The 26,967-nt window shown below is 40.2% G+C and overlaps 2 protein-coding genes across 4 annotated transcripts in view; one reads left to right on the top strand and one right to left on the bottom strand.

Annotated features, from left to right (window-relative positions):
* The window catches only part of LOC118285891 (brain-enriched guanylate kinase-associated protein), a 36,731-nt gene that overhangs the window by 7,035 nt on the left and 2,729 nt on the right, over window positions 1-26,967 (top strand). For 2 of the 3 annotated variants that reach the window (XM_035609826.2, XM_047337569.1), the window contains exons 2-6: window positions 10,011-10,253; window positions 11,893-12,054; window positions 13,310-13,376; window positions 22,911-23,018; window positions 25,312-25,395. In XM_035609826.2, coding sequence (XP_035465719.1) covers window positions 10,183-10,253; window positions 11,893-12,054; window positions 13,310-13,376; window positions 22,911-23,018; window positions 25,312-25,395 — 492 coding nt within the window. In that variant the 5' untranslated portion in view covers window positions 10,011-10,182. The remainder of the gene's footprint in view (window positions 1-10,010; window positions 10,254-11,892; window positions 12,055-13,309; window positions 13,377-22,910; window positions 23,019-25,311; window positions 25,396-26,967) is intronic. The other variant, XM_035609824.2, reaches the window with a different exon arrangement.
* The window catches only part of wdr25 (WD repeat domain 25), a 30,612-nt gene continuing 22,847 nt past the window's right edge, over window positions 19,203-26,967 (bottom strand). The window contains exon 9 of the mRNA XM_035609829.2: window positions 19,203-19,938. The gene's annotated coding sequence lies outside the window, so the exon portion shown is untranslated. The remainder of the gene's footprint in view (window positions 19,939-26,967) is intronic.

Here is a 26,967-nt window from a genome sequence, read left to right as displayed (position 1 = left end):
CAGCAAGTGAGGAAACATTGATTTTGGATATGATCTCTTCTTCCATATTACATAATTTAAGCAAACAGCACTTTGAAACTTTTGCTCTTAGAGGCAAGTTTAAAATTTCCTGCACAGTAGAAAAAGCTTCCGTTAATATGGTGGGGGAGAAAAAGAAAAAGAAAGAAAAGTGAAGTGCGTGCAAACCTTTTCAGTTATGTTGGCTTGTTCTTTACTTTACTTATTAACTTAATCTATGTTGGTGAATGTAGAAGGGTTTGCATACTTAACTTTGGCCTGCTTTCTCTGGCTCAGATATAAGAGGATGTTGTCACATTTAAATGTTGACTGTTGATTGTCCAAAGATGAACTAATACATGTAGGATGATCTATTCAGATCTATTGGATCAAAGTATTTGACGTAAAGATGTCTTCAAGTCATTCAAAATAATAAATGAGTTGAAATATGGTCATAAATGTATATCCATTGTGTCAAGCCTACAGTACTGTGCATACATCATTTTTGTCAAAAAAATTCCCCATAAAAATATTTATATGTATGACTCATCATCAGGTTTATGTTGGTGATACAACCAAAAGCTCTAAAGATATATCTGATTGTCTTCGTGATTAAACACTTCAAACGGATGCAAAATTTGATTCAATAAGTGTTGAAGTCTGTCCAAACAAATTATCAGCTCCACCAACCCCCAGCAGCACATCATGCACTGCTCCTCCTCACTTTTCTCAAATGACTCTTGACATAGGTGACAGGCCAACGCTTATCAATGAGGGCAGTTTAATTGATTAATGCAACAAAATTTAAATCCTTCTGCACTGGCATCATATCTGTCTTCACATGCAGTATTAACAATATGAACAATACACGAGACAGTGGGCACAGTAAGAGGACATTAGCCAATTTGTTAGTGGGAGATTTATGGGTTTTTGTTGAAAGAAGACAATTTAAACTTCCCAGTTAGTCTTTTCCATTTTGTGCCCATTTTCCGCTTCACACTTTTACTCAACTACTATTCTTCATTTATGTTTGATCGTTAAGATCCTCTTCACGAGGTGATTTGCTGAGACAGAAAAAATGCAAAACTAAAATGCAATCATTACTCTCAAACTAAAATTGAAAGCTGTGGGACACTGTGCCCCTAGAAAAAAATTGTAAATAATGACAATAATAAATATGTGCTAAAAAAATGAAAATGTTAAAGTTCAGTATTTTCTGTAAACATTAAAAACATTCTCACTGTCCCTGATGAAATTTTTTAAATAATGTAATGAGTTCATGTGAGTCCAAGTGTCGTGTCTGTGTGTGTCACACGGAATTATCAGTCATATAGCTGCTGAGATTAGTCGTAGATAAACCAAGGACAGAATAGTAATTAAAACAGTACAAACAGTGGGGGGGGGGGGGGGGCGTGGTTAAAAGTTGTATTGGCTTCACTTGACTTTCTGTGACTTTTAATTAGGTCTCTACAAATGTTTCATCCTACCTTCATCAACTGAATCTTCCAATGATCCAGTTTGCCTGCAGCACCAGCCCCTGGGAGACACCGCTAGCCCACTCGGCTTCAGTCAGACTTTGAGGAATGTGCCTGAAGAGGCTTTGTTTTTTCATCCCTCGTCCTTCCCTAAGCTAGCCAGGTAACCGATGCAATGCGAAGGCTCCCTCTAGGTTAGCCTGCAGCAGATTACCACCCCTCCGCTCTCTCATTCTTCTAATTATTTCCAAGACAGTGGAATCGGAAAATGTATGCGGGAGCCATTTGTGAGGGTGGACCACTGTAGCATCTGGAAGTTGCTGATGAGGGATCTGCCTTGGAGTGTGCTCAAGGGGTCGGCTTTGTCTTTGTGTGTGTACATGTATCTGTATTCTCTAATTTAGACCCCTGTGAATCCCATGTCTAGGTCTTAAGGCTCCTTTTTCTCTTTGACTTCCCACATCACCACCCTCATAGCTCCCCGGACTATTGTCGACACACCGCTCTGCCACAGAGCATTTACGGCTCCGTCAAAGCCAACAGGACAGGGTCAGCTGAGCAGCTTAAGTCTCTGGAGCATATGTCGTAGACCTCAAGTGTCATATAAACACACACACACATATATATATATACATACAATTTATATATAATACATATAAACTGTATGTCAGAACAGAAGCATGTGTGTGGCATTTTAATGTCGCTGTTGTCACGTCTTCAAAATATAGGCTTGTGCATAATCTTGTTGTACCCACTAAGACTATTTTAGCCCCGCTTAATTATTTTTTTGTTTGTTCATGCAGCTCATTAATGCATTAGCTTCAGTCCCGACCCCTCTTGTTCAGTGTCATGGTTCAGAGACTACTCCTATTATAGCAATAATAATGCGTTGATACAGCAGTTGTTGTGTTGGGCGGAAAAAAACCACACGCTGTTTTGTCAGACACATACAAACAAGCACACAGCCCTCTTACGAGCTACATGTTGAACAAACTGTGCGCGGCTATTGCACCCATTACACCTCAATAAATACTTCATTGCACCCTGGAGGGCCGTGCATGCCGCCGTATGTTCAGCCTACATGCACAGTCTCACTCACCACTGGTCCCCTCCCGCAGAGTAATGCATGGTGGATTTCCAGATGTCCTATCTGAGCTGTGATGATGCAGAGGAAAGGGTCGTTGATGAAAAGTGCAGGATGAGGTAAAAAATTGGGCCCTCGTGGCCTTTTGTACGTCTTTGTGCCGAGCTCAGCTACTGTACAACATGTGCTGTGCTCTACAGGAGGGACGGTTTCATATAAACCGACAAGAAAACCATGAATTATTTCTGAATTCAGATTCACCGGTTGAAACAGTTTGATGTCTATGAAAGAGGCAATCAGTAGTTTCTCCTATAATCTATAACCCTATGGATGGATACATGTGGATGCATTGTTTTGTTTTTTTGTTTTATTAGCAGATGACGATGTGGGTTGACTTGGGTTCTGTTTGGAAATTTCTAATTTAACCTAGAATTCTGAAGTGCAATCTTATTGTATAGGATATTTGTGGACACTAGCAACGTCAACAAAAACCCTTTATGTGTCTGCAAACAAATACAGAATCCATCCTCCTGGAACATCAGTCTGGAACAGTCTGGAACAAATGACAGACAGAAGCAGTTAGCAACTTGATGGTGAACACTGTGGAGCATTTAGGTGTTAAATAGCCAGATATTTTCCTCAGGAGGTAGTGCAGAACTAAAAGAAGAATGTCGGAGGAATATAATATCGATCTTAACATTCATTATGCGACCTGGAACAACAACTCCAAATGAATGCTAATGTTGTTCTGTATCTGCAGAATGTGTAAATAGGCTACTGCTTGCTGCCACGCTGGCTGTATAACCTCAAGGCCAGGACACACTGTACCGACGGTCGGCTGTCTGAACTCGTCTGAACGTCGATGAGTGTCAATGGTCCAAGTCGTGGCAGTGTGTTGTCGTCTATACTCGGCGATAAGCCGCTTTTCTGTTGAATCGGCGTCGGAGTCAGTTGATGGAAGAGATCATTCTGATTGGCTGTTTAGATTTAGCGAATCAGAGCATGAGAAGAGAAACTGAAGTATGAAAGACAGCATCCAAATATGAAAAGTCCACCACACACACTGTGAATTTGTAATTGTTCACATATTTGTCTTCATTAAAGGGGGGAGTTAGCTTAGCATGACCAAAACCAAGTATATTGCCTTCACTATACTGTGCCATATCAAGATGCCTTATATTCACTATACCATATACTATATGCAGAATGAGTCGTAAAAATATATTTAAGGTACTAAATATGAAATAGTAACTAGTCCGTCAGAAGATGCAGCTGCTTTATACAGTTTAGATCTTTATACTTTACTCTCTATACACAGTGTTGAATTTTAACAGTCTGCAAGGCGATCACTTCTGTTCCTCTGCCAGGCTGGGAACACAGGTATGTCACGACTGTGTTGTCGTGGCAACCTCAGCAAGGACTGAACTCGTTCACTTTCACAGAGAATGGAGAAATTGAGAAATCTTAACTCGGAATGAGGTTTTAACACACAAAAGTATACAGTGTGAAACATCCCTTCAGTACACTCTCTCTCTCTCTCTAAAGATTTATGAAACGGTCAAGGACATGATGAACTGCTGGCCTGTGGGACTGTGTGTCTACTTGTGTCAGGAATCTGATAGAAATAGAGAAGACATATTTTCAGTACATACAGCAATAAAAAATAATTGAAAGAAATCTCACAGTTGTTTCCTTGGCTATAAAATTAATTAATTGTTTTACTTGATGAGAAAAAGATTATAGCTGACTTCAACTTCATTTTACCTGATTGATATTAAGGATATCACTTGTCCATGTTACTTAAGAGTAACTTCTCTTAAACTTTGTCAATCCTCAGCAGACCTTCACAATGTTTTCATCCTTAAAGAAACCTACTCAATGCCGAAATAATTATTTTTACATCGCAATGTTATTCCTTTATGTTACTGATAAAGGTAAAAGTGAAATACAGGGCAAGCAAGTTGTTCAACTGTAACTACATTTTTCTGCTTCCAAATCCCCCTTGTTGTATTTTGTGGGTTCATTCTCAAAGTCTTATTTGAATTCATTAAAATAAATGAGGAAAAAAAGGAATTCTTAAAAGCATGTTGAGTTGAGGGGTCTTCTGATGTTTTTTATGGGACGGTCTCTCCAAAAGTTTGTATTTTAGCTGAAGACCAATCGCATACTTACTGCATCATCACTTTGACAAGGCTTACTGTAATATTTCTCGTCTCTAAAAGAGAGACGAGAACCTTGCCAACTAATTAAACCCAACTGGTACTGTCAAACCCAAACCCTGATGTCAAAACTAGTTTACACTATTAGCTGACTAGTTCTGATCAGTTTGAATATTCAACATACTTTAAATCAACTTTGCACAAACTTCCACTTGATGCCGTTGCATGTTGGATAGGTAGTGTACAGCCAAGTTTTGGGTTAACCCATTTTTAAACAAAGTCCCTTTACCTTTAGACAAAACTCGACGTACCAGTTTTGGAAAACATCTTTACAGACAGAAAAGAGGAGAAGAAGATATTTCTTTATAGAGTAATAAATCAATTTAGTATTTGCATGTCCATAAAGTTGGGTGACTTGCAAGAGACAGAATAGAAAGCTTGATTTTTAGTTTCTAGTACTGGTCAAACTCCAAAAACACTGGAGACTTTCCATAATGCAATTGTAGCTTCTTTTGTTTTACTTTCCAAAACTTACAAACAAACCACAAACTCTGCTTTTACAGCAAGCTTCCTAAAACTGTGCAGTCAACAAAGTCCAAGTACCATACCAGAATCTTATTGTGTGCTGTGACAGATGGTGATTCAGTCGGTTCAAAGATACAGTATAGTGCATTATGCTGCACAGCACTAGGTTGAAGTTGGACTCTGCCAAGAGTTGTGAGCTGCCAGTACCACACTAGTAAGTATGGTCTGGCAGGAGTGAGCTACAGTTGAGGTTGCAATTTGCTCCCTATTTAAAGGTTTATGTCAACTGAAGAAATGTATTGTAGATTCTAATAAGGGTTGTTTTTTTAAAGGTAAAAGAAATCCTATCCAAGGCACAGAGATTTGCAACATACCAGCCCTGGACTGCATGGCACATGCAGCGGAATGCAAGAGAGATCCCCTGTGGTGATTCCTGCTCTGACCCCCTGATGTGATTAGATCTGATAAGGAATAGTGTGAAATCTGCCCACAAATTTTCAGAATTGATTGACAATTTGCTGTTTCCTCGGAAGGTTGTTACACACACGAGCTCCCACGAATAAAACTTCCTTGCTTTGACTGAGGTACCCTTTAAAGGGCCAAGGATACATCAAGAAGGTGGAGGAAGATTGAAGAGTCATAGCGCAGCAGGGGAAACCATTCTTTATCAGTTAATTTATGCCCAGGAGCTTTGTGATGGAAGGAAGCATTATGATTGAATTCAAACATATTGTCTGTTTGGCCATGAACTGTGTTTGACATCACCTACAAGAACATGTCTATTACCTGCATCACGTTCCTGATTTCAATACACAGTCAATGTATCGATGTAACCAGTGACATTTTAGGTATTTTAATTCAACCTGTTAGCCTTTAGGTTTTAATAATAGACAAGCAGGAGTTTATTATACTAATTGAGTGAGGGTTCTCGTGAGAGCTGACTGCTTAGCCCACATTTTCCAAGTGTTGGCATGGAAAACTTACCAGTACAGGAACACGCTGAGTGTACGGGGATAGGGATCTTCCTTGGGGCTGGTGGGGAAGAAATACATACACATATGTAAATGTGTAGGCTCTTAGCATACACAGAAATCTGTGAAACAGCTGTCCATGCCCTTAGATTTGTTAACATGCTCAAAATACTTAGTTTGCACGTAGAAAAACCATACACTGTAAATAAAACGCACGTAGTCACGTTTAAGCCCGTATTCTCTGGAATGACCAATAGAGGGCGACTCGAATGTTTGCAAAAAGAAGTCAGTTTCTGTACTAAGTCTATAGTTGTTGATGTCCTGGCATATGAGAGCAGTGTTGCAGACCAGGGTGTTGGCGAGCCGTGACAGGACTGTAACCTGTCTTGGGTCTCGAGGAGTTGGACCATATACATGTATTTACTGACCAATAGCCTAAACTGCACAAACAGTGGACTGCTAGTTAGCAGCTAACCTGCTAACTTAAACTCTCTGGTCCAGGTAAAAGCCTAACCATCACACACCTGTCGAGAAATGCTAATAAAAAACTTCACAGTTGACGCTGCAGTACATTTACAGTTTGAAATAGTCAGAGTGCTTCACAAGTTTTATTCATTTCAAGGCCTATAAGTTTTCCCCTTAACCACTTAAGGTTGAGTCTCTTTTGATATGTAGATATAAACTAAAGGAAGGATAAACATTGCAGGGATTGCTCCCCAGTTGAAGTTCTTGTCTTCAGGCAGGAATTTGTGTTGACTAGTCATCATCATTGCTCCGGTGACTTAATCCACAGAGCTGTTTTTCTGGCCGCTGGTAGTGAAGCATGCACAAGAGACTGTTGTATTTCTGGAGTCTTGCATCAGAGGACATACTCAAAACATGGCTCTCAAGCAAAGCTTCACCCACTTACCCAGGGGGAAAAATTCAAAACTTTAAAATAATTCTATCAATTATCACCACTTCTTCTTCTGTTAGGTCGCTTTTTGCTTTTGTGCTATCATGCAACAGTCAAGATGCAACTGAAGGATCATTCTGATTCATCAAAACTTATTTTTGTAGTTTTATTCTTTTTTTTTAAACATAATTCGCTGTTCCTTGAAGACAGTACGGACATGAGAATGATGTCAATCTTTTCATCCAACTCTGATCAAGACAGCAGAAGTGCAACGAGGAGGACTTGTTGATAATCTGGCCGGACTGTTGGCTTGTTTATAGCTGACCTCTCTTGTCTGTTGCTCCAGCAGATTTCTATTGCAGCGATGTCGCCATGCTTCTTAATCTCAGCAAGTACTTTGGTTAATTCAGTGTCATCATGAGCCGTAGAGATGAGGGCCATCGGGACAAATATTTTCTAATTTGTCACATTAAGTTTTATTCTTTACACTAAATGAGGTGATTTGGGGTCTGTGTGCAGTTAAGACTTTGGGGGGGATGGCACTCTGGCCATTAAAGCTCAATGTCTCATCCTTGGCTTGATATATCGGGCAGGCTGTAACTCTTCCTTGCTCACTCCCAAGTCTCATTAGTATTAAATCAACCTGCAAGCACCATGGGCTCCTTGTTGTAGATCGAAGATGGATGTTGGCTGTTCGTAACCTTTAGTAGGTTTTGCATTTAGATCTTTTTCTGAATTAAATTGGAGTCACGTACCTATACGAACCATTTGCATGAAAGAGAAAAAAGTACACAGTCAGGGTGGTAGTTGGAAACTTTGCCTGAAGTGGGTAGTCTGCAGCTTCACAACAACCGTTTGTTGTACTCCCTGTAGTGTGCATTGTCTGATAATTGTGACAAGTCGTCTACAAGTCTACAAGTCGACAAGACCTATGAGGGAACTCTGAAGAGAAGAAAGTGTGTTTGATTTCCATATATTTTACTTTTTTTGGAGAGCAGCGATGAGCCGATCATGAGGTTCTCTGAGGACTTGAGAGACTTTTTTCCTTCATGCGGATCGTGTTTACCCTGCCCAACAACACCTTAGGCACCAAGATCTGCTGTTTATCCCTGTGGAAAAGGGTTGTGATACAGTGAGGGTACAGTGCTTCACATCCACTGCAGGGTGTGAGGATGGATTCTATAAAACTGCACTTCCTCACCAATTCAGCAACTATTTCCGTCTTCTTTTTCGTCCTCTCCCTCTGTGACTTGCAGATAAGAAAATGGCTGTAGCAACCGTAACAGTGTTCCCAGAAACCGCCATTGTTTCCTGAGCTAGTGTTGAAGGGAGATTAAAAATAATAACCAATGGTGCCATTAAAAATTGCAGCAGGCGACAAAACATTCATGCCCGTTTGTTGTTGAACTGCTACCCTGCCACTCTGCAGGCGCTGATAAAAGGAGTGCCGCAGGCAACCCCTGTCTGTATTTATGCATTTGCGCTTACGTGGCTCAAGGACGGGATATAGTGGGCTTTAAAAGCCAAACATGTGGACTCACCGAAATGTATGCACTCCAGTTACAGTCAGTGATGTTTGGAGAAGATACATGGTACATACACGTGTTGCTACACGTGTCTAGCTGAGGTATCATGGCACACACACAGACAATTTGTAACTGTGGCAGATTTTCTATTCACAGTGTAGTAACTTTTTAAACAACGGGTCTTTGACCCCAATGAGATCTGGTATTAACATCTGTCCACAGTGACCAACTATACGTACAGGTGTGAAGGCACCCAACACACTTTGAGGACACATTCAATGGTGGTCTGGGACGCAAAAACAAAACAGCTGTAAAGTGTCTTCAATACGCAATGTACAGCTACGTATTGCGCTGAGAATAGTCCAAAGCCAATTTACACATCGTAGGTAAAAAGTTTGCCGTTTTATTATCTGATGACCGATCTAGCAGATATGTAAATGTGGAGATAGCAGTAGTCCTAGTTTAACAAGAATGATGAGGTTGAATGTAAAATCAGATTGCCATTTTTTTTCAACATACTTGGACAAGCAAGACAGAGATTAGGAGATTATTCATAATAACTACCATAGAAAATGCTTTTAGATGAAGAATAAATTATATTTTATTTCTTAAGAGTTTGGCAGCTGAATGCAATAAAGAGCAGGGCCGAGATGCAAGTCTAAACTCTGACAGCAGCATGGATACTATGTAACCTGTATTGCACAATCACTGTCTCAGGAGGAATTCATAGACAGTATTTGACTCAATTATATCAACAAGACTTGTCAAATGCAGCCGCATAAAGAGAGACATAGATGGGTTTATTTTGGCATTGCCCGCGGCAGGTTATTAAGCTGTTGCGATGCAGGCGAGATCTGAGTTCAAGCGACAGCACCACAAAGCAATGATGAAGGATGAAAATGGAAACACAAAGCTATTCATCATAGGACTGAAATATTGAGCAGTGACCTCTGTGGTCAGCTGGTTAATAACTCACTATTCTTTAAGGTGCAGTTTGTGGAGGCTGCATTCAATTGTTCCCAACAAAAGGGAGGATCAAGCGATCGAAATATTGATGTTTCTACTTTCAGTGTTGCATTAACTGTGCATTTTAAATCTGCTTCTATTTTGGGATTTTTGAATTATGGGGAAAATTATTTTAATATTGAGGGCAAAGTGCAACCGGAGAGTCATTAATTACAAGTATTGCACACTTTTTAAGTTTGTTTACTGAGCTTATCTTATTGATCCCCCAGCTCTGCTCCAAACTGGCTTATTTTCTGAACGCATAAAAAATCACTTCTTTCTTTTCTTTTTTCTTTTTCTGCAGTCAACAGAACTAAAAGTGCTGCTAAATCTGTGGAACTTCAAAGCTGTTTTTCCTCTGCTCTCTTGCCAGGGTCAACACAGATAGCCAACTCCTATCTGCCTCCCCAGGCAAGACTTAGAGCTTTGACTGTTGGTTTGTGGTTAGTGTTCAAACTTGGCTGCAGCATTCAGCCGGCCAGCATCAGCAGCAGCAACAGAGGCAACAACGATACACACATGAGAGCCGGAGAAGAGAGAAAAATATGAAAAAGATATATATTGGCAAAACTGCCCTCAAAACCCAGAGAAATGGTTGCAAACATCAGAAACGAAGGTGAGTCAGCCTGGGGAGTGTTTTAAAGCATCTGCCTCATTATTGGGGAATTAATTTCATTCATTTTGACTAATGCAAATGGATTCTCATTGGGAGATCATAGCCATTAAAAGGCTATTTAATACATAATGTGGCATGTATTCATTACCATCATTCATCTTCAGATCGCTTGTCATGTATTAGCTGATATCTACATTAACTCCGCACTGAAAACAACAACAGTCTTGTGATACCCCACAAAAAAAAAACTGCTGTGTTCTCAGACTTAATTAAACAGGCTTTACTTAGTGATAAGAGCCCGGAGCAATTTTCACACGTATACATTAGTTCTCTGGACCCCTGCCATGTGTTTTTACAACATCGGTTGCAGCACCTATCTAGTTGATGAGATAACATACAAAGTCAATGCAGAGACGGGCGACACGAATAAAGTCAAAGTTGCCGTCCGTGCCATTCACTTCACTCGCTCTAGTTGAAATATTTGAACTCGACCAGAAATATTAACGTGATGCGATGTCACGAAAACCAATTAGCAATTAGAAGTCACTGACGTCAGCTTCCAACAGAGAACGGGCGGATATAATCACGGGTAGTATTTACTTGCATTACTTGCACGAGTAAACCGTAGCTAAGTAAATACACTTATTTTTACATGGCTACATACAGTAAAAAATGATTTGATGTATGCTTAATTAGTGGAGTACTCCCCCCCCCCCTTTGTCCTTTGTATTGACACGAGTCTATTAGTCTTTCTGTGGGAAACAATTTCTCTTCCTTCAGTGCCAGCTTCCTCACTGAGGCTCTGGGCTGAGCTGAACTTGGTGGTGATCTTGTTGTGAGCCACGTGCCCATCAGTCTGGCAAAATGCTGAGTCTCCCAGAGCGCACAATGGCCCTGCTCCCCGTCTCTAGCCATCCATTACTGCATCTATTCCCTCAGTCAAGCCTGTCAGTGTGTGTTCAACCCCCCTCCCCCTCCCCCATGTTCAACCTTTCTTTCCAATGCATGACCAAAATATTGCACCCTGTCTGTTATGTTGTTGTTGTTGTTGATGGAGGTGGTGTTGAAACTGTGCTTCTCCGGCCCTCTAATTCATTTTTCTCTCACGCTCTTTCTTTGCCTCTTCGCCCTCTTTTCAAAGCTCACTCACACACAAAGACGTGGTCCATTCTGTATTTTCACCTCTTCTTCTATGAATCACTCATGGTCTGTGTCTGGGGGCAAAAAATCTGTTCCTTTTCTTTCAGAGATCCAATAGGGAGGCTTGTATAAATGAATTTACCATTGCACCGATGGGAGCTCCTTCTCCCAGCTCTGCTCCCTCCCTGTGAATGGGAAATGATTAGTATTCCTCCTCCGTCCATCTCCTCCTCCCCATCGGCCCCACAGCCGCCCCCCTGCCTCGGACCTCTCACTCCAAACTGAATTTCACTCCAGCACTTCATCCCCGTCCCTCCCTCTCGCGCAAACACACGCACACGTTATTTCTTACTTTATTGCCTTTTCTGCTTGTTTCTGCACTTGTTGTTTCTCCCTCCCTCTCCGCTCGGTGACTCCGACAAACTTTCATAACAGGGAGTGTACTTCATCTGTCTTCTCAAATCCTGTATTCTAAACTCAGTGCCTCTCGTCTGTCCAGCTCTTTCCACGACCACAAGGATGACCTCCGTAAGCGCCTGTCGTACACCACCCACAAACTAGAAATGGTGGAAACAGAGTTCGACTCCACTCGGCAGTACCTGGAGACAGAGCTCCGCCGGGCCCAGGAGGAACTGGAGAAATTCACAGAGAAGCTACGCAGGTGTGTGCTCGTGACTCAGTGGGCTGGTTAACTTTGTATTCTGAACGCATGTGTGCTGTGGAGATCATCACATGCGTCACGCTCCCACCAAAAGGAAACCTCACCAAAGTTGCACTGTGGTGTTGAGGAAGGTCGGGTCAGGTAATAGATGCGGTGACGAGCCATTTAAATGCTGCGACAGCTCAGGGGAACCATTAATGTCACTTTCTGTTATCCAATCACATCTAAAAGCAAAAGTGTTTATAGGAGAAAACATGCCAGTAGAGAGTAATGGCAGTATAAACAGGGCTGATGGTCTCCCATATCAAAAATAACTGAGACAGTGGATTGAACATTTCCTTAATTTTAGTAAATGAATGCTTCCTCACCTCCACACCATTCATATACGTATGGATGTTACCAGGATGTTGTTGAAGTGATACCTTTTTTGCATAATGATAAAAGATTCCCATTTATGTTGAATACTAGTAATAGTATTTTTTTTTTAAATTTATACCTTTTGTGTGTTTCTAAACTGTGGATGGTGTGATGATTCATGGGTATTTTTAAATAAACAGCCCACATTTGGCACATTTGATGATTCAATGCTATTTTTATTATCCCACACCAATGATCTCTGGCTGACCCTAACCACGTGTTTCACTTAGCGTAACCACACCTCGACCGATCTGCCAGGATAACCATCTTGACTTTATTGACCTTCTTTTATTTTCAAATCCATCATCACAACAAGCATCATCATCATCGTGGTCCTTTCAGTACATTTTCTTTCACTGAATGGGACGGAGTAAAAGAAAAAGCCCAAAAGTATCTTTGACAACCGTTCTGTTTTGAGTGTGAGAGCGAAGGCTGGAAACCTTCTGGTCAGACAGGACAGCGTTCTTTCTGTGGCCACGCCATAAATAATTGTGATGGTTTTTCATGTTTAAATAAAATCTTCTTTGAAACTTGTAAAGTTGGAAAGCAGAGACAGTGTGGACCGTTTTTAGATGAGCCCTGGGGACTTTCTCACCCCGAGTATGATCCTCTCAAGCTCTGCAAAAAAAAAATCTCCCTCTCTGTCCTTTACTTTTTTTTCCATTTGTGATTGGCAGAACCCAAAACCTGCTCTCTTCCTAATGTTAACCATCTGAAAGATTAGTGGAGCTTACTGTTAGACTGGAAGTGCTGCTTTACTAGTGTCTCTTTAGGCCTGAAGTAAAGCATACATTGTGATTAGCATTTTTCATCAGTGTTTTCTTTTCTGCTCGTCTAGGATCCAGAGTAGCTATGCCGCTCTGCAGAGGATCAACCAGGATTTGGAGGACAAGATGTACAGGACGGTAAGAGACTCCCGCTGAAGTGTTAAATACACATCACTGAAACATATCATTGTCAAAATGTTATCTGTAATGCTATCTGGCAAAAACTCGACCAAAGTCATATCTTGTGTCGTAAAGAGATGTGAAGGGAAACGCTTAAACAACTTTGAATTTGTCAGGAGATATTTCTTCCTTCTTGCAATAAAAAGGAAATATTGAGAAACCTGGTTCCTCATAAAAAAAAATACTGTTTGACAGAAGATCAATACAAAGCCCGTAGACACTGTAAGTATTTCCCCAACAAATTGTTTTACATTTGTACATTTCCACTCTTTTGTCTTCTGTTGTTGATGGAAGTTAAAGATGTAAATTAGATATGCACAGCTGTAAATACGGTGTAAGTCTAAATGACAAGACTAGTCCCCATAAGTGTATTTACTCAAGTACTGTACACAAACACAGTTTTTGGGAACTCACTTTCATTTTTCCATTTTATGCCTCTTCTACTCTTTTTCATTTTAGAAGGAAATATTGTTCTTTAAGTGTTGTAGTTACCTTTCAAATTGAGAGTTTGATGGTTATAGATTTAAGTAGGTCTAATGAATTGAAAATGCTGCTTACATATTCATGCATCAGTGACTACTACTACTACATACTACTACTACTACAATTTTATAACATATAATCATAATAATATACTCTGTAGCGTGAGTACTTTCACCCTTCATACTTTGTGTAAGGTACATTTCTCTGGCAGGACTCAACTTTAAATTTAGGGCATTTACTTGCAATTGAGTATTTTTTTCTGTTATGATACTACTACTGTTACTTAGCAAAGTAAATGATGTGAATACTTCCTCCACGACATCGTCAGGATTACTGATTTAAACAATTATTCTACATCTTCAGCCGCGCTCTCTCTCACGTTCTCTGAATGCTTTTGTTGTTAGTGTTGATATTAGCAAGACATGCAGAATCCTGATGGTGTTTGTAAGAACCACTGAGTTCTCACCAAGAATGAAGATGTTTGGGATCTGTGAACTTATGCACATAGTAATTATGCGCACTCACATAGGCACACACATTCATGAACACACACACACAAGGCAGCTTGTGACCCACAGCTTGACCTGGAAGAATTTATTCAAGAACGCAAAGTCCTTTAGTTACTAGGAAACCATGAGTGACAGCTTGCTTTTTTATGAGAATCTTCCTCTTTCCCTCTTAGTTTACAGCAGTTGTTGAAAAATGACTAAAGAGTTGATGGCTTGGCAGGATTAAGTTTTTCAACCTTGTTTCGGTTATATATCTTTTATTCATTTCACTTATTTATTAATTTTACATCAGTTTGGTATAAAGGATGTTATTAAATACTACAAACCCTAAGAGTCTTATGTGCTAATGTTAAAAAAAAGGAGGCAGTGGAGCACCGTTGGCACCAACTTGCCATTAGCAGTGCACCAAACATAATGTTGATCTTGGTAATTTGACGTTATTTACTCCTCTGGAGTTTTAATTCAGTCCAGTGTTATTAGTCCAAGATTTAATGTGCTAAAAATCTGATGACATTTTTATATCCAAAAGGGCAAAGGTCAGCTTCACTGTTACATCATATTGTTGTCCAAAAACACACTTTTTTAGGATACAGGGTTGCAATTTCTAACAAAGCTGCTCATCTTTTGTCGTGATGCTTCAACAAGGGGAGTGGAGTGTAATATAATATGTACTCACGTAAAACAAACATAATTTAATTAGTGCATTATGATAAGGATTAGCAACCACGCTGAGAGGCCGTGGCCTCTGTTGAGAGGGAAGATACCTGGATAAGAGTCAGACTGGAGGCAGACAGAAAGAGGAAATATCAATAAACACAAAAGCATTAGATCCTCAAATACAGTGATCATAATGAATGACTTGATGAAAACGCTGCGGTCTCACACATACCAGAAAGTTCAAGAGCGATGGTGGCGTTTCCTTTCCCAGCTCTGTCTTTCTCTCTCTCTCGTCTGAGAAATGAGAAATCTGCTGTCATCGATTTGAACACACCTGTTTAGCTGCAGAACAACTCTCATCTCTCGCAGAGCAATTACATGATCAAAGACAGGCGGCACAATCAATGTCCAAGGCAATTGGTCTTTTCTGCCATGCGACCCTGTTAGAAAACTATTATAGCTAACGGCCGTTCTGATCACCTCAGCAGCCGCTGTCCGATCAAATCAGGTGGAGAAGTTCCCCGAGTGTGCCCCCGCCCCTCGCAGCCTCAGCTTTAGGACGCACAAGCCAGAATCAGTGAAGAAGACGGGCCGGCTCTTCATCGAGGGCCATTCTTATGATTTACACTACCTCGATTTAAAGTGGATCATAATCTCATCAGGAGTTTGATCCACAGGGCTCGTCTGCCCGACACACACACAGTGATGGAAGAAGACTGTGTGAAGATGATGGAGAACAGGCAGTCAGTTGCAGGAGTATTGACCCACTGTGAGCTAAATAGTCCAATGAAATGCCTATTAGCATATTACTTTCCTGTCCATTTCTATTTAAAGCTGCAGTAACCCTTTTTACATTTTCAGATATTGCATATTTATAAGATGAATATGCAAAACCTTAAGTTTTCTCACTTGTTGTCTTTAGGAGTTTACAGTTTATTCTCCGTGCTAGTGAAACGCAATAAAGGAAACGTCTGTAGGTTAAACTGAGCTTCCTAAACCCTCACGAACCACAAAAGACGAACGATAAACAAACGTGATGTAAACTCAAAAGCCAATCTACACTGAGCTTAAAATAACTCCCTCTGTTAGAACTAGTGTTAGAGTCATTTCATTAAATAATAGATCCAATGTTTTGAATAACACGTAACTGTCTCAATCTTGAACATCACACGACTCCTGCTTTTATAAACATCATTTTCCTAGAAAAACGTATTCTTACATTCAGGCCATTTCGGTATGGTTTTAAAGATTAAATTGGGGAAATTGCTGTTTGATTTGTGTTCATTTAACATACTGATCCCTAAAAGATACCACCATGATGAGTAAATTGTTAGCTGAAGCTACTGTGGATACTCATATTTAGATCAGTTGGCAGATAATGGATATTTTCTGGATGGATTTTTCTGTGAACTAGTGCGTGCTGGTGAACCAGTGAGGCATGGAAATTGTAATAAATCAACCCAGACATGAAATACAGTTTTGCACATTCAGACGACCGCCATTCACAACAGCATCTGTCTCTGCAGTAATTGCAGCTTCTTATTTGTGATGTTCTAATGTGATTCTTCTTGCTTTGTCATATCATGAGCAGACTGAGGGCCTAGAATATCTCCCCTCACACACCACACGCATACATCAGTATAAAAACTGGTAGCTTTTCAAAGGGATTGTCTGTATGGCAGAGAGCCTTGGTGAAGCAAATCAGTCTTCACAGCTGGAGAAAGTATGCCCCCCCCCCCCCCTTTTTTTTTGGAGGCAGGCCTCATTGGGATTGCTTTTGATGTCATGTCATGAAATGGCATTTTCTAGGTGTGTGTGTGAGTGTGGGAGGGTCCATTGTAGGTGAGAGTACACGCAGTCTGGCAGTGACAAAGGCAGCTTCAATCAAATCAGACACGCAATAACTAGCTCTGAGGGGCCTGGACTGGCAAGGTCAACTGGAAAACAGCAAAGCATAAAGCCACTTCATAAAAAGCAAAGCAAGAGATTAACAACTGGAGGAGCTGACAAGATGCACGTTGCGATGACATTGGAGTACTTGCAGTCAGCATAGATCTGATATACAGATAAACTGTGCAGCAGCAGATGAAGCAGATTTTTTTATTGTCTTCCTTTTTTTTTGTCTGCGGGAACAAAATATACCGATAGACTGAATCAGAAACAGATGAATGAAAGATTCATACTGAACACTGACTGTAATAATGTGTGATTAACTACCAATAACATATGGCTGCAAATTCTACTTCTACTTTTAGTTCTATTAATCCAATATGAATGGTTTTTTTTGGCAAGATGCTTCACTGTAGTTGTTCAGTTGTTGCTGTCCGTGGTGCTGGAAGCCATCGCTTTTCCTACTCCTCATTAGAGCCAGTCTTTTTACAGGGTTTGCTCACTAACAGCGGCCCTGGAAACAAAGTCTCACTCAGTGTCCTTCCACTCCTGATCACTGGCAGCCATGTTGTGAATCTCCCATCACGTCTAATCCAAAAAATCATGTGCTTAATGTGGTAAACCCATTCAGATTAATTTAACTACAACACTTGAAAAAAAAATGCATTAAGACATAGCAGAAAGGCAAGATATACAAAAATCCACAATGATAATAATATATACCAAAGTTATTATTATTATCAGTCTATTAAAAAAATAATATTTTTACAAAAAATTGACATTTACACCTTGTTCCTCTGGGATACCATGTTCAGAACAGACTAATAGTCAGAATAACCAAGCTATTCTAAGACATCACTCTGGATTCTAACCTGTGATGGGTATTTGTCTTTATTTTTCATGTTTTAGAGACCACAATAAATAATTTCTCATTTGAAATTTTAATCAATAGAATAATCAATAATGAAATATGACTTCTAGTCGCAGCCGCCGTCTAAGCATCCCTGAGTGCATTACTTTGCTATCCAGATATATTAATCTATCGCCTGTCATAACCAATCTGATTTATTTTATGTTAATTTATGAAACACAGAGGCTCAGTCTAATCTCTGGGGCTTCTGATCGTTTTCTGTCTTCGGCGACCGTCTATACGAAAAAAGCTTGAAGATAATCAATATTGTTCGATCCACGGACAATGCTTTTTAGCTGCTCGGTTTCATGGATGGCAATGTCAGAGCAGTAATTGTTCGTACGTTAAAATAGAAGAAAGTATGTGGAAGTTTTTTGTAAATGATTACTGCTTGTTTGGTTCTGTCAGAGGTTTGTGGTCAGTGAACAGAGTAGTCATGGAAACCTGAGGCGGGGAGGCATTCGCTGTAGTTTTTTTGAAGTCACAGATTCCCAGAAGCAACAAACAGCAAATAATGGCTCCTTCCTCCATGTTTACCAGTCTGAAGAGTGTCGGACGAGGGGACAACCATGGTGGTGAGTGAGAGACGAGTGAGGAGGCCTTTTGTGTCCGTGTGTTAATGTGTGGCCCGGTATGATCGTACCCACATACGTGTTGCTCACTGCTCTTCACAGAGCATCACAAAGGCCTGTCTGCAGTGCACTAATTAGTGCCATTAGCGCCGCAGTCGTTCATCATTACTCTACAATGAAAAAGTGAAAATCACACACCGGAGAGAAGCAGCACAGTGAAACTTGGCGCATGTAGATTAACATTAACTCCTGGTTCGTTCTGTAGCAGAGAAGCAGCAGCAACCCAGCAGGAAAAAAAAATTGTTAAAGAATGTATTTCTTTTTTTTTTATTACATACATACATTGCCATTACATGAAACTGGTCCGCATTCATTTCAGTACATTTCAACAAATGAATCCCACCATTATCTACATATCCGTTGAGGGTCGCCGAGTCTGTTGCAGGGCTGACATTTAGAGACAAAACACCTACGGGCAATTTTAGATTGGCTCATTAACATAAGCTGCATGTCTCTGGACGGTGGGAGGAAAACCCACGCAGACACACGGGCGGCACATGTAAACTCCACACGGAAAGAAATGCTGTCCAAAAAACTATTATAGACCCATTACTGAGCCACACTGTTGCACTGGGTGGTACGTTCCTTCATGATTTGAGTCAATCCCACCCTCAGTACTCAACAAATGTGTTAATCCGCAGCCATAAATGCAGATACAAACCACGACGCCCTGATGTTTTAAGGAAGTATCAAACCATTTGTAAAAAAATTGACTCAATATTTATGACCCTTTTTTTTTTTTTTACATTTACATCTTCAGTAGGATCCAATGGGATTAGGATGAAGTGTTAGAAGCAGGGTAGGGAATTCAGGAAGTATTTCAAGATAGGAGTTTAAGTCCATTGCATGCAATGCTTTTTGGCATTTATAAAGTTATAGAACAACAATACAGAAGAAGAATGGAAATCTATAGCCTGGTTTCACACCTGCATCATTTCAAAGTGTTTAATACTGACCCAGAGAAATAAAGGTTAAAAATTAGTCACTGTTGATCACGATCAATAACATGATACTTTTTTCTGCTTTGGAAAATGGTCACCAGAGATGATACATCCAGTATTATGTGATTTGTCAAACCATCTGAATAAATTTGATCTGTCATTTCTCTCAGTCCCAAGATGGTATGGACAGTAATCACCTTGGAAATGCCAGTTATTGTTTCCCACAATGTGCACTGATCAAATTGTTGAGGTCTCTTTGTTTCTGAAAACTGCTGTTCTCAAGAATTAGATTCAGTTTTTTATTCCAGGGCCGGTCGTTATCTTCAGTGTCTTTATTTGAAAATCCTTTTTAATTAGGTTAGAAAATCTGATTTGTTTATTTTTTATTTTTTATTAAAGCTTTCTGCTCTCTGCTCTAAACCGAGTTTTCAGTAATTGCATCTCCGGGGATTTAGGCTTCATTTGTCCAGTGGAAAGGCAGAATCTCCTCCAGAATACCTAAAATGAAACGAGCGAGTCTTAAAAACAGCTGATATATTTTCAGTTTTTATAAACCCTGCAATCGATTCAACAAAACCTCCTGATCAGTAAACGGCAAGCTTTGTTTTATCCCATAAAATATTTGCAGACGAGTTTTAAATGTGTGTTCATAGTTACATTTTTGCTCAGGATTTAAAAGAAACTTGGACACACAGATGGCCATAGATTTAAACAAAAAAAGAGACAGCAGTGAGTCTCTGAACTGCCACGTAGTGATAAACAATATCCCTCCTCCTCTGGGTAAATCTCCTGAAGATAAGAAAGTCAAATCTGCATAGTCCTTTTCCTTCATGCTGTTCTCTTAAATGTGTGGCACCAACTGATAAGAGCGTCTTGGTGACAGCCTGTGTATCTAACACAGAGCGAATGGAGGAGATAGTGAGAGAGAAAAAAAAAATCTGTGTGCACAAATTAACTGTGATTCCTCTGCTGACTGTCCATTATGCTCTAATTAAAATTACACTTCCTTCCTCTCTCCAAAATCCAGCTCAAGATCGTGTTCATCTTATCAAGCCTGTTAACATTTCCCTCTGTTCATCTTTAATCTAAAGGTCGACAATTCTGCCACTAATCATGTGCAAAAGGAGCAGCAGCATGTCGTAAAATCAGAGCAATTACTGGTTATTAAAACGATTCGGGTTTTTTTAATCACAAGAGAGATTTTACACATTAGAAGAATCAGATACTAAAGTTGAATGTTTCTCTTGGATACTTTGAATGAAGGAAATATACACTGGTGTTCTTGTTACTAATATTAAAGCAGCTCTAATTAAAATTTTATATGATATGATATGTGCACCGTATTACAAGTTTTACGATAACCTCTTATTTCATTTCTGTAGCTTGAACAACTTAATATCTGAAGTTGATAACTAAAAAACGGTCCAACATGGAAAAATAAACCTTTGTCAATCAAACAACAAAAAAGGTTTTAAAGCTGCACTAGTCAGTATTTTCATATTAACGCTGGATGATGATGTGTAACGTGGAAAGGGGTTCATTTTGAAACACCCAAAGAGACTCATCACCCAACCATTAAGTCGGCCTCAGTTCTCCAGGTCTTTCTTTGGTAGAAATGTCTCGATCCTATGTTTTCTTCATCTGGTTTCCCTGCAACCCTCTGACCTAGATCGACCAACTGAAACATGATGAGTGTCTGATAATGTCCAAGGACAGAACAAGATGACTTGGACTGGAAGACGCTTTTTCCAAGGGTGACATATGTAACCTATTATTAGGTAATACGTGACCCAACCAGTTTATGTTAATCATATCGAAGAGAAAGACAGAACAGGGAGTATTTACACGGTTGAGCTTCTAATGAATCCGGAGGTGGTCACCGCACAGTCCGCGTCGCAAAAAATACAAATACAAATCCAGAGTATCGAGCCTGCGAAAGAGTGCCAGAGAGCCACGTGTCTGCACAGCAGATTAATGACACCCAAACAGAATTGGATTTGAATATCAAAGCTGGCCAATTGCTTAAACTGACATTAATTGCCACCTATTAGATTGGCTATGTACCCCTGTATTTCAAAACAATCACCGCCACTGAGAGATTAGAGGAGGGAGGTCGAGCGAGTGCGGAGCGCTGCATCATCTGTCAGCCGCTGCTGTGTGGCAGGTTTCACAATCACCACTTTGTGTGCGTGTGCGTGTGCGTGTGTGTGTGTGTGTGTGTGATAAGACAGACAGAGACTGACAAAAAGAAAATTTCTTCGCCATTACTGGTCCCTAGGGGCTGCAATGTTAACTGCAGCTTGCAATATAAAACTAACCGTAAATAAATATAATCAGCAGATGCTCAGTTGACCATGATTGTAAAATTACATTTCCATGATTCTTAGCACCTCTATAGGACATTTATATGTCTGTTTATTAAAGTGTCCTATCAAGACACTGTTGGTCCCATGTCTTAAGATTACTGTAAATTTTAAGAAACATTTTTTCCTCTCTCAGCATTAAAGATTAGATATATTAGAATATATCAAACGTGGATCGCGAGGCGCCCAGTAGACGTCTAATATGGACATATTACCCCGGGACACTGGGTTGACCAATAGATTTTGAGTCCCCTTTGAAAATGCCATGTTTATCCATGTTGTCCATGGTGTTATTAAAATCAAACCATGTTTTCCCCTTTGGAAGCGTGAATGTGCTCAGCGTGTTATAAGACAATCTGTTTGTTAGATTTTAATGAGACATCTTGCTATCTCAAGTTTTATCTATCTATGTAAACTTTCATGTGTCCAAGTAGCAGTTTTCCGAGTGATCGTGGATGAAAGGTCAGCATCATCTGAATCATTGGGCACGAACCTCTGGGCACAATGCAACTTGTGCCAGACTCCAGGAACGTCTGCGCGTCAGTTGCTGAGATCGATGTGCGCGCACAGAAAGACACATCAGCCGACCGCCAGACATCAACATCATTAGGCGCCAATGTTAGTGGATCTAAAATGTCACTCCGGCAGAGTCATTTCACATTTCTTTGACAGTAATCACTGAAAATGGAGCCAGTGTTACATTTGCTTTCTCCCTTTTTTTATTTCTCTCTCCCACTTCCCCTCTATTTCCCTCCCTCTTACTCCCGGTGTAATTGATATGATATGAACTCTGGTAAGTGTAATCTTCTTTTAATTAAGACCTTCTGCTGGCGGCGGCTTCAGACTGATAGTAACTTACGGCTCGCTTCCTCTCATTTTTCTTCCCCCTCTTCCATCATCTTATTCTCCTTGTGTTGTTCCGACAACGCTGGCTCCCACATCTTTCTCTTGTTATCTCACCACTCAACTCTTCCCTCCAACCCTGTTCCCCTTTTCTTATCATCTACTCTGTCTACCTCTGTCTACCTCTGTCATCCTTTGTTTTGTTTTTTTTGGTTTATTTTTAACTATTTCTCTTGTCCCTTGTCCATTTTTTTTTTACCACAGTCCCAGCACCATGATGAGGAGAAGAGAGCCCTCAGCCGGGAGATCATCGTCCTCAACAACCACCTCATGGAGGCGAAGATCACCATTAATAAACTCAGAGAGGACAATGTGAGTACAGTCAGGGCTGCATCGTGTAATATCCCCCTGACAATTGGCTAATTAACCGAAAGAAAGAAAATTGTAACATAGTTGAACAGGATCTTTTTGTGTGAGGAGACTCAGTTGAGGACAGAGTCAAAATATATTTTGCCTACATGTTTAGAAATGAAGCAGTAGCCTGAGGCATTCGGGGCCACAGAGATCAGGGGCCCTGGGGCAGTGTTTTCCTCGCTGGGTCAGTCATCCAGCCTTGTCAGCACCCAAACAACAGTTGGCTTGCAGGACCGAGATGACAAGCTGCTTGTCCCGATAGAAACACGCTCTCCTGGCACATTGGCAGCGGCCTGTATGAGCACACTCCTGTTAAAAGTCTCCTATCCACCATATTTGTGCAACATCCTGGATATCTGTGCTTCAAGGAGCCACAGCAGGATAGAGGCATCAACTCTAAGCCACTGGCCGTGTCATCGTGATTATCCCGAAATCAATGGGCATCCTCAGGGCTGCCAGAGTTTGGAGCCAGGGCTGTGTGGAGCTGAGCTCAGGGGCATGTTGCAATCTGGTGCCTCAATTTTCTTTGAATCGAGTTTACTGATATTTCTACTGGGGTCTCCCGGTCAGGTTAGATTTTGTCACTTTGGGCTCCGGTAGTTCGTATCACTTCTGAGCTATTGAGTTTTTGGACAATCCCTCCGGATCCTTCCAGGCTGATTGGAGTCAAGGTTCATTCTGAATGGGTGGAGAATTTGTCCCGTCAGTGCCAACAGCGAGGCAGTCACGTTCTCCAGAGAGCAAGGTTTGGGGTTTTTTTCTGCTTAGAACACGGAGAAAGCAAGTAACCTTTGATATGTGTCATGCCTGAGACGTGACAGGAAAAGCACATGCATCGTATTAAATTAAATGTACATTTGTAAGTGATGAATCCATTTAATGTACAAAAGGTTATTCCTATTGATGCATTTCTGAACAGGCCTACCAGGAACAGACCAGGCCCAGATCCAGGGTCTAAAGGGGTCACAGGGCTTTTGTAAGATGTGACTCTGTGTTACTGGTTGAGAGACCATGAATACCAGGTTTTTTAAAGAGCCACAAAAAACTGCCATGACTACATTTGAAATACACACAGTTTGTCAAGTTTCTCATCTTCAGACATCACAAAAACAGGCTGGCCACATAACTGTGGTTGTGAGAGCTCAATGAGGTTTTCACAGGACTATTTGAACGAGCCACAAAAACCACAGGGAGGCCAAATGTCCCCTGGCAACAGACAGAAAAGAAATGAAGTGATTAAAAAAGGATTCACTGTTAACTGGGGGGTGGGTGGGTTGAAACTGTCAAAGAAAAGGCTTTGATGTTATTGGAAGTATTGTTTGGGAGGAGGCTACAGTGCAGCAAGAACTGACCTTTAAATGTGCGCAGATTTAACAGCGTAGTTGAGGAAAGTAAACCAGCTAACCCAGCTACCCGCCGACACAAACACATGCATGTGCAGATCAGAAAACAACGAAAACCGAGCGTCTGCTCTGCAGGTAGAAATGAAAGTTCACTCTCTGAAATTTAAATAAGGATCCAGAAACCATCCATTATGGGAAGAAAGCACAGAGAAAGACATAAATGATGCTGCATTGGCTTCCGAGACTGGAGGGTGGAGATACGTGAATGTTTCAGACAACTCCATTAAAATTAGCACAGACTGTACGTAGACGGAAGATATATTTCAAATTAAACTGTTTGCAAATACTTGATGACAACCCATTCAAACAGTATATCACCAAGGTGAAAAATACATATTAACTAATTAAACACTATCTGCTTCAATGGATGAATTTGTGTCCTAGATTTGACAGGCCATTAAATCAATGAATTGCCCCTTTCTATTATGCTGTTTATAGCAATGTTTCAGGATAATTTATGTAAATCAGACTTTTAAGGAAATCCATATATCATATAATTTTATACAATGAAAATGAATGTCACTGTCTCAGCATGACCCATAATTCATTCATAAGAATCTCATGAATAGTAAATTGATGTTTTATTTTTAGACGTATTGTTTCTACTGCTCAGTAGTAGCATTACACTGCTGGGTGACAAAATAATTTTCCTCACAAGTTCCCAATTATTACAAAATAGTTAAGCCACAATTAGAGGGCTCTATTATAATGTGTTACAGATTTTTCCACGGGGCTGCACAAACATAATCCCCTCGGTCAGAAGCTTACTTCAAGTATCAGGCTGCCAAAATGTGTTCAAGTGTTCAAACCGATCAGTTTAGTAATTTATCCTTTTTTGCCTCTTGCAGGACGTGTACAGGAAAGACTGCAACCTGGCTGCCCAGCTGCTGCAGTGCTCCAAGTCTCACTACAGAGCACACAAGATGTCTGAGGTGAGCTCCCCAGCACTGCTGCTACAACTGCTCCAATGTGCCAGTTCAAATCTGTGCTGCAACACAAAAACGCCGTCTGACTTAAAAACCAACATTTTCTTATTACCAACCTTTTTTTATCATGGTGGGTGATCTACAGACTGATTCCTGTATGTTTAAATTTGATCTACTTAAATTTGTCTACCTTTAGGCCTATTGGAAAATTAATTAAGAGAAAACAAAGGATTAGTATCGATACTGGTATATCACATATATTGCTTTGGGGAATATCAATTTTTGTTTTTGACCATTTTTGATTTCAGAAAATATATGAAACTCCTTGCAAACCTGTAGAAATTGTTGGTTAAACTGTAGCTGCAGGATATCAGACAATGCTAATAACATAATGTGACACTAGCCTGGACTTCACTCTGTAGTGTTGTAGCATTGTAGCCATTTCATGTGCTTATCTAAAAAGTCACAGAGAAACATTAAATAGCACACTGGTTTGTCCGTCAACTTGTGGAATTTAGCTTTAGAATATCTTGCACTACCTACCTAGTTTGGCCTGATTCAAAAACTGCTTTGTGTTGTCAACTGATAAAATCCTCATCTAGAAAATCACAAGCCCCATTTGTTTACACGTGCAAAATTTAAATCTTATTGTTTAAAAAAAACAAATCTTCAAAATTTGAAATGGTAAATGTACCACTGTGATAAACCCAGCATGTTATCACACACTGCATATGCAGCTACCAATGGCCATTTAAGAATGTGTTTTATTGCCAATTGAATGAATGAAGTGAGCTTATTTGTAAGAGGAATATTCATTTTTTTTGTATTTTGAACCTTTTACATAGAACTGCTAGAATGCCTTGAAGAACAAACGCCACATCCATCACACACCATTAAACTCATTCACTAAATTAAGACCCGTGGACACTGTCACATGGATTAACACTGCAGAACTATGTGACTGTTAATCAACACTTGCCTCGTATAGCAGCTAATGCTGAGCTAGTTTACTTGGCTCGTACCAGCCTCACCTACTTTCCATATCTTTTCCCTCTGGAGGAGGCAAAGGCTGCTAAAAATAGCCTTGACTTAAAAGATACAGTTTATTTTATATTGAGGCGAGCTTCTATTTCTTAACAAAGCCAAGTCAGTATTTTATGATTTTTCTTTCCTTCTTATTCCCAGCTGGAGACCCAGAGCACTGTTTTAATTTGAATCTAAGCCGTTCCCTGTGGAACTGGTACGTGTTTGATGGTAGAAAGAAGCGAGAGACACAGGACGAATAAGACAGGAAGAGAGAGGAAATGAGGGCTCTTTGGTTGAGATGGCAAGGAAAAAAAAAAAGATGTAAGATAAAGAAAAGGGAGGAGAGAGAAGCTCCCGCTGACCCTGACCAGCTTTAATAGGCACAAAGAACCATCCTGTAATTGACAGGAATGGTTTTATCAAACATGAGCCAATAAAAGAGGAAATATTGATGTGCATCTAAGAAATATTTAAGCTATATACAGACGTGAGCAATTTATTGTATTATTAATCGTTTCCCATTTGTTCATTTTTATAATATGACAAATCTGA

This window comes from Scophthalmus maximus, chromosome 15 (assembly GCF_022379125.1).
Source record: "Scophthalmus maximus strain ysfricsl-2021 chromosome 15, ASM2237912v1, whole genome shotgun sequence".
Classification (NCBI taxonomy): domain Eukaryota; kingdom Metazoa; phylum Chordata; class Actinopteri; order Pleuronectiformes; family Scophthalmidae; genus Scophthalmus; species Scophthalmus maximus.
The sequence above is the reverse complement of the archived record's forward strand: the minus strand, read 5'-3'. Positions and strand labels throughout refer to the sequence as shown.